Raw genomic sequence first — 12,291 nt, 5'->3', positions numbered from 1 at the left:
AATCTCTTCATATATTTTTTTGCCTATAGTGATAAATATAACAAAGAACTGAGATAAATGTGATTTAAGTCTGCAGAAGAGGAGAAATGTTAGAGATAAAATGTGTTTCTGCTGTCATATTTAAATTAAAATAGTTCTTTTTGAATGCAGGAAACGACTGCTGGCTATTTTACAGGAGATTCTTACTATACCCACAACCCCAATGTCCCTAATTTCTTTTCTTGTTGAGAGACTGCTCCACATCATTATAGATGATAATAAGAGAACACAAACTGTAAGTAATTTTCTTCATTGTTGATGAAGTTAAGAGGTTTTGGTCAATGACTGAGGATTGTCTTTTTTTTCAATACTTTTGCTTTGTCTTTAACTTTTAATTTAGTCTCTATGAAGTTTTTAAATTTAAAACCAAATCTCTCTCCTCTCTCTCTCTCTCTCTCTCTCTCTCTCTCTCTCTCTCTCTCTCTCTCTCTCACACACACACACACACACACACACACACACACACACACTTACTTAAAAAAAATATGTCCTCCTCTTAGATACTTACCATTGTGTTGTATCAATTTGAAATGGAGCCGGTTAGGAAAGAGGTGACATTGGGCATGGTCACTAGTGTGTTTGAGAGCTGGCTCAAGTTATACATACCTGGGTTCAAACCCCCTCTGACATTTTCTGGCTTTGTGATTTTGAGCAAGTTATTTAATTAAGATTTTTTACTTGTCTGCAAAATAGAATAACAATAAAATCTACCTTTCATTATTTAATGAAATAATGTTCATGAACTGCTTTGTAAATACAGAAATAAATGTTAGTATAATATTACTGTTGCCAAGTGTTATTTTCTTTGGGGTAGCCAAAAAAGACAACTTTATCATTGCTTTTCGTAAAATCATAAGTTAATTCGCAGGTTGTCTTTTCCAACTCCTCCTTATAAATACATACTTATACATAAATCCCTTCTATGACATTCCTAGTTAGTGATTATCCAGTGTCTGCTTAAGTACCCTCATTTGGGATGCAGCCTTTTCCTGAATTGGCTAACTCCAATAGCTCTGGAAGGAAAGTCTTTAGTTATGCTATTATTATTTATGCATTGTATATCCAGAAGAACAATAAAGAGTATTCTATTTCTTAAATTTAGCTCCCATGGAGCTGAATAAGGGAGGGAGGTGAAAATTTTAAGCAGAGAATTTGTTTTATGGTACCTAAGGTTAAGCACTATATTCATTTTTTCTGTTTCTCAAGCAATATTTGAGAACTTATCTTCAGTATCTATGTGCCTGTTATCTTTCATAATATTAGTTTTTAGTCAGATGTATTTGGTAACTTTTTTCTAAACTTGTCTAGCAAATAGGATGTGTACCATTTTTACTTGTATATTTTGCTTTATTTTTCAAGAGATTCTGGATACTAATGAGTTGTATATAGCAGTTTAATGTCATTTTCTGAAATAAAGCATATATGACAGCGTGTTTGCTGAATTATAACTTTACTTACCAGGTTACAGAAATTATCTCAGAGATTCGGGCACCCATTGTTACTGTTGGTGTTAAAATTGATCCAGCTGATGCAAGAAAGAAAGAACTCAAGGTAAATCTCTTCTGAATTAAAGAAATGCTTGAATATAATGTAGTTTTGCAAGTCTTTTATTCCCTCTTGCTGTACATTTTCTATTCATTAACGCGTTAAGCACCCAGCCTGTTCTGTCTTCCGGATGGAAAGTAGAGTGTCAGTCACTGGTGACTGACATGTGGCTTAAACATGTTAACTATCTATACTAATAAAAGGGTAATATGCTAGTTAGACCGGACGTCTTCAGGACATCCTTCTGGTCATCCTTCCGGTCAAAGCCACGGTAGCAGGGCCAAGTCAGAGGCAGTTAGAGGTGATCAGGTTGGCAGGGGAGAGCAGTTACGGGGATCAGGCAGGCAGGGGAGCAGTTAGAGGTGATAAAGTGGGCAGGGGAGCAGTTAGGGACAGCAGGCAAGCAGGCAGAGTGGTTAGGGGCGATCAGGCAGGTGAGTGGTTAGGAGCTAGTGGTCCTGGATTGCAAGAGGGATGTCCCGGATGGAGAGGGTGCAGGCTGGGCTGAGGGACCCCCGCCACCCGTGCAAGAATTTTGTGCACCAGGCCTCTAGTCCTATATAATACAAGGCTAATATGCAAATTGACTGAACGGCGGAACGACCAGTTGCTATGACGCGCACTGACCACCAGGGGCCAGACGTTCAATGCAGGAGATGCCCCCTGGTGGTCAGTGTGCTCTCATAGGGGGAGCGCCGCTCAGCCAGAAGCCGGGCACACGGCTGGCACACAGTGGTGGGGGTGGCGGGAGCCTCTCCTTCCTCTGTGGCAGCGCTAAGCCATCAGTTGGACATCCCCCGAGGAGTCCCAGACTGCAAGAGGGCGCAGGCTGGGCTGAGGGAGGCCCCCCCCCCCCCCAATGAGTGCATGAATTTTGTGCACCGGGCCTCTAGTTAAGCTATAAAAGTATATAAAATGTTGTCAGATTATGTTAATGAGAAAGAGTTTTGCAGGTTTCCGTTTCAGGAAGACTATAACTTTGTATATGCCTGGCTGATTAACTTCTGGGACATTGAGATGTAATATTGTACTCTTCAGTTTGCTACAGATTTTCATATTAATAGTTTTTGTTTGTATTTACACAATCAATTTATATCTTTCCTAGATGGCTGAGATAAAAGTTAAACTTATTGAGACAAAAGAAGCTTTGGAAAATTGCATTACCTTACAGGATTTTAAGCGAGCATCAGAGTTAAAAGAAGAAATAAAAGCATTAGAAGATGCCAGAGTAAACCTATTGAAAGAGACAGAGCAGCTTGAAATTAAAGAAGTCCATGTAGAAAAGGTATAGATAACTTCTTTATACAAATTTCAGCTGATATTTATCTCAACTAAACCTGGTGTTTTTAAACCCAGAAAGCTGCCAAAATATATTTACTTTGGAGGGCTTTTTCATAGTACCATGAATTAATATGAAAATATTTTTTCCTCTCCTGTTCCTTTCTATTTTGGACTTTAAGAGGCCTTAATTAACTTTAATTATTGTAGCTAGGATTTTATTTGCCCCCTTATGTGCTAAAGTCTTCTGCCCTGGCTGGTGTGGCTCAGTTGGTTGGAGCGTTGTCTTGTACACTGAAAGGTCATGGGTTCTGTTCCCGGTCATGGCACATACTTAATGCTGAATATTTTGTGTTTCATTTTTAGAATGATGCTGAGACACTACAGAAGTGTCTTATTTTGTGTTATGAACTGTTGAAACAGATGTCCACTTCAACAGGGATAAGTGCAACCATGAATGGCATTATTGAGTCTTTGGTATGTTGGTGGCCTTTGAAGCTTTATTTTAGTGCACTCCTTCCTCACTTTATAAGTAAAATTTTCTCTGGTGTTCAAAAGAATGAAAAGATGACCATTTTAAATATCTGGTAAATATAAATGGTAAAAAAATGCAATGGCTACAATCATATTATGAAGATTAAATTGATAATAATGATATAAAGGACCTGGTATATAGTTATTCCTTTAAACATTGTGAAAAAATTAATTTATGCTGGAAAGAGATATTGAATATTTTCATTCCTTTAAGTACTGGAATCTTGCTATATAGTAAGAGTAGGAAAAGATACATGGTGAGTCCTGTGAAAGGAGTTTTTTATTACTTTATATTTAAGAGACTTTTTACTAAAGTAGCCCTTCATAGGTAATCTCCATTTTACTGAGCTTAGGGACATAAATACTGCAAGACTCCAGAGCAGCATTGTCTGATAGAAATATCATACAAACCTCATCTGACTTTAAATTTTCTAGTAGCCACATTTAAAAAATAAAAAAGGAACAGGTGAAATTAATTTTAATATCTTTAACCTGATCTACCCAAAATATTATAACTTCATAATTTACTCAATATTAAAACTATTGAGATAGTTTAAATTCTGTTCTGACATACCAAGTCTAAGAGCACATCTCAGTCCAAACTAGAGAAATTTCAAGTGTTCAGTAGTCATATGTGGTTAGTGGCTACAGTCTTAGACATTGCAGATGTGGAATCTTTTTTTTTTTAGTTGTGTACTCATCCAAAGCAAATTTTGAATGTGTTTAAGTTCTTCCAGGATTCTCCCAAAATTGTTTTTACTTGGGATTAGTGAAAAACAGCTAATGAATGTGATCTAAAATTTACATTTTGGGTTGTCACGAGTTTCTTAATTCAGTAAAGAAGACCAATTATCCTATATAATAAAAGCCTAATAGGCAAATTGACTGAATGGTGGAATGACCAGTCGCTATTACATGCACTGACCACCAAGGGGCAGACACTCAACACAGGAGCTGCCCCCTGGTGGTCAGTGTGCTCCCACAGAGGGAGCGCTGGTCAGCCAGAAGCCGGGCTCACAGCTGGCAAGCGCAGTGGCGGTGGCGGGAGCCTCTCCCAACTCCATGGCAGCGGTAAGGAGAAGTGAGCCAAGCAGTAAGAAGCAGTGAGCAGGTGGGCGGTAAGGAGCGAGGGGGCCCAGATTGCGAGAGGAATGTCCAAATGTTGGCTTAGACCTGATCCCCGTGGAGAGTGGGCCTAAGCTGGCAGGCGGACATCCCCCAAGGGCTCCTAGACTGCTAGAGGGCAAAGGCCAGGCTGAGAGACCCCTCTCCCCCCAGTGCATGAATTTCATGCACCGGGCCTCTAGTTGTTTATAACAGCTTAGAGCTTTTGATTAAAACTAGATTCTATTAAACCAGTGGTTCTCAACCTTTCTAATGCTGCGACCCTTTAATACAGTTCCTCATGTTGTGGTGACCCCCAACCATAAAATTATTTTCATTGCTACTTCATAACTAATTTTGCTACTGTTGCGACCCACAGGTTGAGAACCGCTAGCAGGGTCGCCTAAGACCATCGGAAAACACAGATATTTACATTAAGATTCATAACAGTAGTAAGATTACAGTTATGAAGTAGCAATTTATGGTTGGGGGTCACCACAACATGAGGAACTGTATTAAAGGGTTGCGGCATTAGAAAGGTTGAGAACCACTGTATTAAACCATTAGAATGTAGTATTATTTTGAGTGAAGCAGATGTCATCAGTGAAAAGAGATGCTTTTAAAGTTCTGCTTGCATACTTCATGTCTAGTAGTAATTGAAGTAGTAAATATATACAATGTTGAGGGAAGAAAAAACACAAAATTGAATGGTCATAATGATTTTAAGTATATAAAAACTATCTAAAAACTGTCTAAAGATTGAAAGAGACTATAGAAGGATGCAAATGAGTAAGATATTTAGATACAAAATTTAGAATATTTTTATGAAATTACTATTTTTTACATAAAATAAATTAATTGAGCAAATATTTAGTGAACCTCCACTATGTACTAAATACTGGGGATAGAGTATACATGGTATACGAAACATATATAGACTGCCCTCATGGAAACATCAATCAGATAAGAAAGTAGAAGCTTATACTGTTGATAATGGCTATGAATAAGAGCTATATGAGCATATGTAAACTTACAGCAGTAGAATTTGATGTGTTCATGGAAGGTGACTTTGGTCTGATATTTGAATAGACATTAACTATGTGAATGAGGGAGGAAGAATGTTCTAGATCTGCTCTCCAGTACAGTAACCACCAGCTACATGTGGTTATTAAAAACTAGTTTAAACTGGGATGTGCTATTAGTATAAAAATATTGGGTTTTGAAGACTATAAATTACCTTAAATTTTAAGTATTAATTACATGATTTATGATAATATTTGGGTTATATTGACTAAAATAAAATATACTAAGATTAGTTTCACTTTAATATGACTATTAGGAAATTAAAAATGACATACGTGGCCTGCATTATAGTTCTACTGGACAGCACTGAGTGGGAGGCATTACAATCAGACCAATTAAATAAGCGAGAGCAAGGGGTAGCATAATATAGGATGACACTGGGAAGGAGTTCACAGTGAGAAATTTTATATGTCATGTTAAGGAGTTTTATCATTGTTCTGTGAGCATTGGGAAGCCATTGAGAAAGTTTCAGCAGGTAGAAGAGGAGGAGTCTCATGATCAGATTATTTCACTCGGGGCTGTATTCTTCTTTTTAGCAATTTAATACTTACCTTTTCAATTGAAAATTGAATTGAGTTAATAGATAATATGGAAATGTTGGTATACAAAAACCATACAAAAATTATTTTGAACATATTTTTATTTTTTTTTAAATTTTTTTATTAAGGTATTATATGTGTACATATCTTACCATTGCCCCCCCCACCATTTTGAACATATTTTTAATATAATATTGTAAACTTCTTTCCTGGTAAAAAGTATAACCTCTAATTCATTTCAGATTCTTCCTGGAATAATAAGTGTTCATCCTATAGTAAGAAATCTGGCTGTTTTATGTTTGGGATGCTGTGGACTACAGAGTCAGAATTTTGCAAGTAAACACTTCGTATTGCTCTTACAGGTAGGATTTATGTTGTGACAAAATCTTGATTGTTTTTTTTAATATACTCAGAATCTGTGATGATAATGCTAGTACTCTAAATTTAATATTATTGAAAATGATGATTATCATGACTTTGAGACACAATTTTTATCTTTCGATTTTTCTTATTCATTCAAACATCTCTATAGAAAAGGGGTGAAATGTCAGTTATTTAAGGATTTTTAAAATTAATCATACAGTAAATATTTGAGTGCATATTATATGCCCAGCATTATTCTAGGCTTAGAAAAAAATAAGATAGGATGGTACATTTTAGAAGACAAAGTACAATGAAAAATAAACAATATATAGTACAGTAGGCATCAGTGATTCTGCTAGTAATTCTAAAGGAAGTTCTTGTTTACTATTGTGAAATGTAATAGCTTTTAGGTGATCAGGAAATAAAATCCTACATTTTCAAAGAGATTTTGCTAAGAAATTAGAACAGAAAGTTCTTGACTTCTGTTTCCTGTATTTCTAGAAGTTTAGGGTCTTGAAGTGTCAGATTGACCCTGGTTATTACTTTTCTTTTTTTTTTTTTTACAATTTAAAAAAATTTGTTGGGGTGACATTGATTAATAAAATCATATAGGTTTCAGGTGTGCAGTTTTATGATATAGCATCTGTATATTGAATTGTGTGCCCACCACCCGAAATCAGATCTTTTGTCACCATATATTTGACCCCATTTACCCATTACCTAAGCTCCCCAACCCCTTTTCCTCTGGCAGCAACTACACTGTTGTCTGTGTCTGTGAATTTTTGTTTGTTTGTTTTTCTTGTGTTCATTTGTTGCTTTCAGTTTTATATCCCACAATTGAGTGAAATCATGTTTTTTTACTTTTTTCTGAGTTATTTCACTTAAGCATGATAGTCTCAAGATCCATTCATGTTGTTGCAAATGGCAGTGTTTCATCTGTTCTTATGGCTAAGTAGTATTCTATTGTATATATGTACCACATTTCTTTATCCAGTTGTCTATTGAAGGACACTTCGGTTGTTTCCATGTCTTGGCCACTGTGAATAGTGCTAGAGTGAACAAATGGGTACATGTACTTTGGAAATGAATGTTTTCAAATTTTTCGGATAGATACCCAGAAGAGGGGCTGCATTTTCTTTTTTTTTAAGTGGAAGAAAAAAATCTTAGTAGAATATTTGATAGTGAAGGGTTCATTTATGTCTAGCTTACTAAATAGTTCTTTTTGGCTCTAAAACTGAGGTAAAACATTCTTTAAAATGTCCTATATACCATTGTGAATGCTGCTAAAAAGTTATAAGTTGTTGTAGTCAAGTTGGAACTCTGACAGAGGAGATTGACAGTTATGTAAAGTTTCTAGTACAACAGCAAAGGAAATACCATTGAATTCTTTTAAAAATATTTATGTTCACTTGACCTTTATAGAGGAAATGTGAATTTTGATCCTTTTAACTTTTGCTGACATAATATCAGTAATAATAATGTGGTTTGGTCATTTCAGACAGAAGAAATGCAATATGAATTCAATGCTCAAGAGTGTCCTGGAGCATTTTGAAGTGATATAATACTGAGTTACTGAGTCACCCCAGAGAGAGAGAGAGAGAGAGAGAGAGAGAGAGAGAGAGAGAGAGCCCTGTGGGAGCCTTGGTACTGTTTGTTCCTAAGGACTTGTCAAAGTCAAGTTGATGTGGAAGATAAATGAATATTTCTTATCAAGACTATTCCACAATTTTACCTTCTTTGAAATCAAACCAGTCAAGAGCAGCCTAGTCATGGAATAAAGTTATAAAGAATTAAGTTTATTTTTTTAGTTTAAACAACTTTGCTCTCTAAACTTACTTTTTGCAGGCATTTGCTATTAATATTTGCTTGAATAAAATAACTATTTTTTTATTAATTTCTTTATTGATTAAGGTATCACATATTTGTCCTCATCCCCCCATTCCCATCCCAAACCCCTCCCCACGCATGCCCCCACACCCCTGTTGTCCGTGACCACTGGTTAGGCTTATATGCATGCATACAAGTCCTTTGGTTGATCTCTCCCCCTTACCCCTACCCTTCCCTACCTTCCCTCTGAGGTTTGACAGTCTGATCGATGCTTCCCTGTCTCCAGGTCTGTTTTTGTTCATCAGCTTATGTTGTTCATTATTTCCCCTAGATGAGTGAGATCATGTGATACTAGAAATACACTTATAAGAACCGAAAATTAGACAAGCAATATTTATTTTTTTAGTTTAAACAACTTTGATCTCTAAACTTACTTTTTTCAGGCATTTGCTATTAATATTTGCTTGAATAAAATAACTTTTTTAGAATTAAAAGTGTGAATGCTGGATTCAAATGAAATAAAATGAGTTACATGTTGAAATTTTGTGCACTCTAAAAGTAATCAATATAGTCAAGTAGTTTATCACTCACCAAAACTTAAGTCATTAAAGATTATAGTAAATCTCTTTATAATAGAAATATTCCGCTCTATTTTTTCATGGTTGTGAGGTTTGCTGTGTAGGAATTCAGTTTTCTTACATGAGGATAGATCACACAAATTTGCTGGGCTTTCCAGATCACCTCCAGTCCAGTTCACTGAAAACGGAATTCACTGTTAACGAAATCTGAATTTAGCTAAGAAGAGAAAATCAGAGTTGAACGTTTTTGTTTTTTTTTTTTAAATAAAAAAGAACAAGTAATATAATTCAGCCTGACACTACTTCCAGACTTTTTGATTGAAGATGAACTTCTTCTGAAGGAAATATAACTGTTACGGTACAAATAAATAAAAACAATAACTAGAAAATGGAAATTTCGGTTGGTTTTGAAAAATGTTTTATGTAGGTTTGACACTGTTATGAAATTATACTGAGAAAATAAGATACATGTTAATTTTATGCAGCATAACCAAAGTTTACTGAATTCCCTTTTTTTGTTGGGGGATGTTTTAATTTAGGTTTTGCAAATTGATGATGTGACAATAAAAATGAGTGCTTTAAAGGCAATCTTTGACCAACTGATGACATTTGGGATTGAACCATTTACAACTAAGAACGTGAAAGCCGTTCAAAGTGAAGGTGCAGAAATAAACACTGATGAAGAGCAAGAGTCAAAAGAAGCTGAAGAAGTGACTGCTGCAGCCAAGAATGTTCTGAAGCTTCTCTCTGATTTCTTAGACAGCGAGGTAGGAGATCAGCACAGCCCTGTTGTTCCGAAAGGTCCTTCTTAGCATGTATGTTTATGTTCCTTATAATATTTAGGCTACAGTTTAAAGTTGGCTGACATTTAGACATTTTGCCTTTTGACTATCATGATTAAATTCTACTTTCACTACCAGTATACCTACTTCCTTGCTATCAAATTTCATGTGCCGAGAATTACAGTGTAACAAAAAGGAAATGACTATTGGAAGGGGTTGCTATCATATTTTCATCTTTTTCCCTGTCTTTGTGATTTATGACTTAAAATACTTTTCCCCCAAGAGACTTAAGAAATAAAGTAATTTTACATTGGGTGGGTGGAAGATGGAAGATACGGTATGGAGTTGCATGTTTTTTCTTAATGTATTCTTGAACTACATTTTCCAGCATATGTAAACATTTAATTAAAAATTTTTATATTGATTTTTTTTACTAAAGTAAAATTGACATAACATGAACTAGCAATTTTAAATTGAACTATTTATTGGCATTTAGTACATTTACAATGTAGTACAAGCACCACCTCTAATTTTAAAAAATGTTTACATTATCCTAGGAGGAAAGTTAACCCATTAAGCAGTTAATTTCCCTTCCCACCAGCCCCTGACAACCATGAATCTGCATTTTGTCTCTACAGATGTAACTATTCTAGATATTTCATATAAATGGAATTATATACAGTGTGTGACGTGGTGTCTTTCACTTAGCTCGTCTTTGTGTATCATCCATGTAGTAGCTTGCATCTGTACTTTATTTCTTCTTATAGCAGAACAATATTCCACTTTATATACATACCACTATGTGTTTAGCTGTTCACTACCTTTTGGTTATTGTGATTTGATAGTTCTGCCTTTAACAAATTCATAGTAACATGAATGATTTTGGATAGTTCATATAAAAATATTGTAGGACAGGCTACATTTTAAGGCTTAAAAAGGAAATAAAAATAAAACATTTCTTTTAATGAAAGTCATTTTTGTTAGGTGTCTGAACTCAGGACAGGAGCTGCAGAAGGACTAGCCAAGCTGATGTTCTCTGGGCTGCTGGTCAGCAGCAGGATTTTGTCTCGTCTTATCCTGTTATGGTACAATCCTGTGACGGAAGAGGATGTTCGACTTCGACATTGTCTAGGCGTGTTCTTCCCCATGTTTGCTTATGCAAGCAGGTATTTATTTAGCCATATCAATGAATCAGAATTTGATTTGAAATTAAATTCACACTCCCCAGGATCATATCTGTAGTATTGTTTTGTTTATTCTTTTTCTTCAGTGTTAAGTGGTGAAATAAGAACTTATTAATCTACCTGAATTATTTTTTTCCCAGATGAAATTGTACTGTGTCTTGATGGGATGAATTTTATACATAATACTAGAGGCCTGGTGAATGGTGTGTGTGTGTGGGGGGGAGGGGTCAGGCTCAGCCTGGCCTGCCTCCTCTCGCAATCTGGGACCCCTCGGGGGATGTCTGACTGTGGGTTTAGTCCCCATCCCTGCAGGCCTAAACTGGCAGTTGGATATCCCCCAAGGGACGTAGCAGTGCACCAAGCGGCAGGTGGCCAGGGAGGAGCCCGAGCCGGGGTCAGGCGCTGTGCCACTTGTGCTCATCCCGGCCGGCCGCTGCGCCTGCTGCCACTGCTCGGTAGTGCTGCTGCTGCTGAGGCGTCGGGAGAGGCTCCTGACCCCGTGGCAGCTGCGCTCATCAGCCGTGAGCCTGGCTTCTGGCTGAGTGGCAATCCCCCTGAGGGAGCGCACTGACCACCAGGGGGCAGGTCCTGTGTTCCGTCGTAATGGTCGCTTAGGCTTTTATATGGACACATTTTTAAGAATCATGTGCTTTGACAGTATACTTTCAAATTGTTTTTCAATAGGACTAATCAGGAATGTTTTGAAGAAGCCTTTTTCCCAACTCTGCAAACACTGGCCAATGCCCCTGCGTCTTCTCCTTTAGCTGAAATAGATATCACGAATGTTACTGAGTTACTGGTAGATTTGACAAGACCAAGTGGATTGCATCCTAAGGCCAAGAATTCCCAAGATTATCAGGTGGGTGTGACTATATCAGCCTATGGATGGTAGGGCTGATTAGGATGCAGGCCACTGTGTTTTGTTTTTTTAAATAATCCCTCTGAGAGATTCCTTGAAATAGAAGATACATTTTGATCTTGAGATTTCTGGGAAGAAATACGTTAATAGGTTTTAGACATTTTGCATTTGGGATGAAGGCAGATAATTAGTTGGAAATGTTTGTTAGATGGGTAGGACTGTAGTATAATGATAGAATTTTCAATTTACAATGATTTTTCCCTTGCTTTTCCAGGCCTTAACAGTTCATGACAATTTGGCTATAAAAATTTGCAATGAGATCTTAACATGTCCATGTTCACCAGAAATTCGGGTCTATACAAAAGCCTTGAGTTCGCTAGAACTCAGTACCAGTCTTGCTAAAGATCTTCTGGTTCTGTTGAATGAGATTCTGGAGGTAAAGTAGTTTCTAATTACTCTTGTTATGTATATATTCTTATCAAAGTAGAATTTACATGGCTGTATTAAATTATACATGTTAGCATACTGTGACTTTGCTCATCTGAAGTAAATATTTCCTTCATAAGTTTAATAGAA

The 12,291-nt window shown here is 36.5% G+C and overlaps 2 protein-coding genes across 2 annotated transcripts in view; one reads left to right on the top strand and one right to left on the bottom strand.

Annotated features, from left to right (window-relative positions):
- Positions 1-12,291, bottom strand: part of LCORL (ligand dependent nuclear receptor corepressor like) — a gene marked incomplete at its 3' end in the record, with an annotated part of 420,506 nt that overhangs the window by 280,578 nt on the left and 127,637 nt on the right. The gene's annotated exons all lie outside the window — the stretch shown is intronic.
- The window catches only part of NCAPG (non-SMC condensin I complex subunit G), a 28,682-nt gene that overhangs the window by 12,938 nt on the left and 3,453 nt on the right, over positions 1-12,291 (top strand). Inside the window, exons 9-17 of the mRNA XM_080660316.1 lie at positions 151-274; positions 1,501-1,590; positions 2,690-2,869; positions 3,229-3,339; positions 6,365-6,484; positions 9,430-9,657; positions 10,657-10,838; positions 11,541-11,715; positions 11,990-12,151. Coding sequence (XP_080516442.1) covers positions 151-274; positions 1,501-1,590; positions 2,690-2,869; positions 3,229-3,339; positions 6,365-6,484; positions 9,430-9,657; positions 10,657-10,838; positions 11,541-11,715; positions 11,990-12,151 — 1,372 coding nt within the window. The remainder of the gene's footprint in view (positions 1-150; positions 275-1,500; positions 1,591-2,689; positions 2,870-3,228; positions 3,340-6,364; positions 6,485-9,429; positions 9,658-10,656; positions 10,839-11,540; positions 11,716-11,989; positions 12,152-12,291) is intronic.

Source organism: Plecotus auritus (genome assembly GCF_963455305.1).
Source record: "Plecotus auritus genome assembly, chromosome: 1".
Lineage (NCBI taxonomy): Eukaryota > Metazoa > Chordata > Mammalia > Chiroptera > Vespertilionidae > Plecotus > Plecotus auritus.
This window is presented reverse-complemented; position numbering and strand designations above follow the sequence as displayed.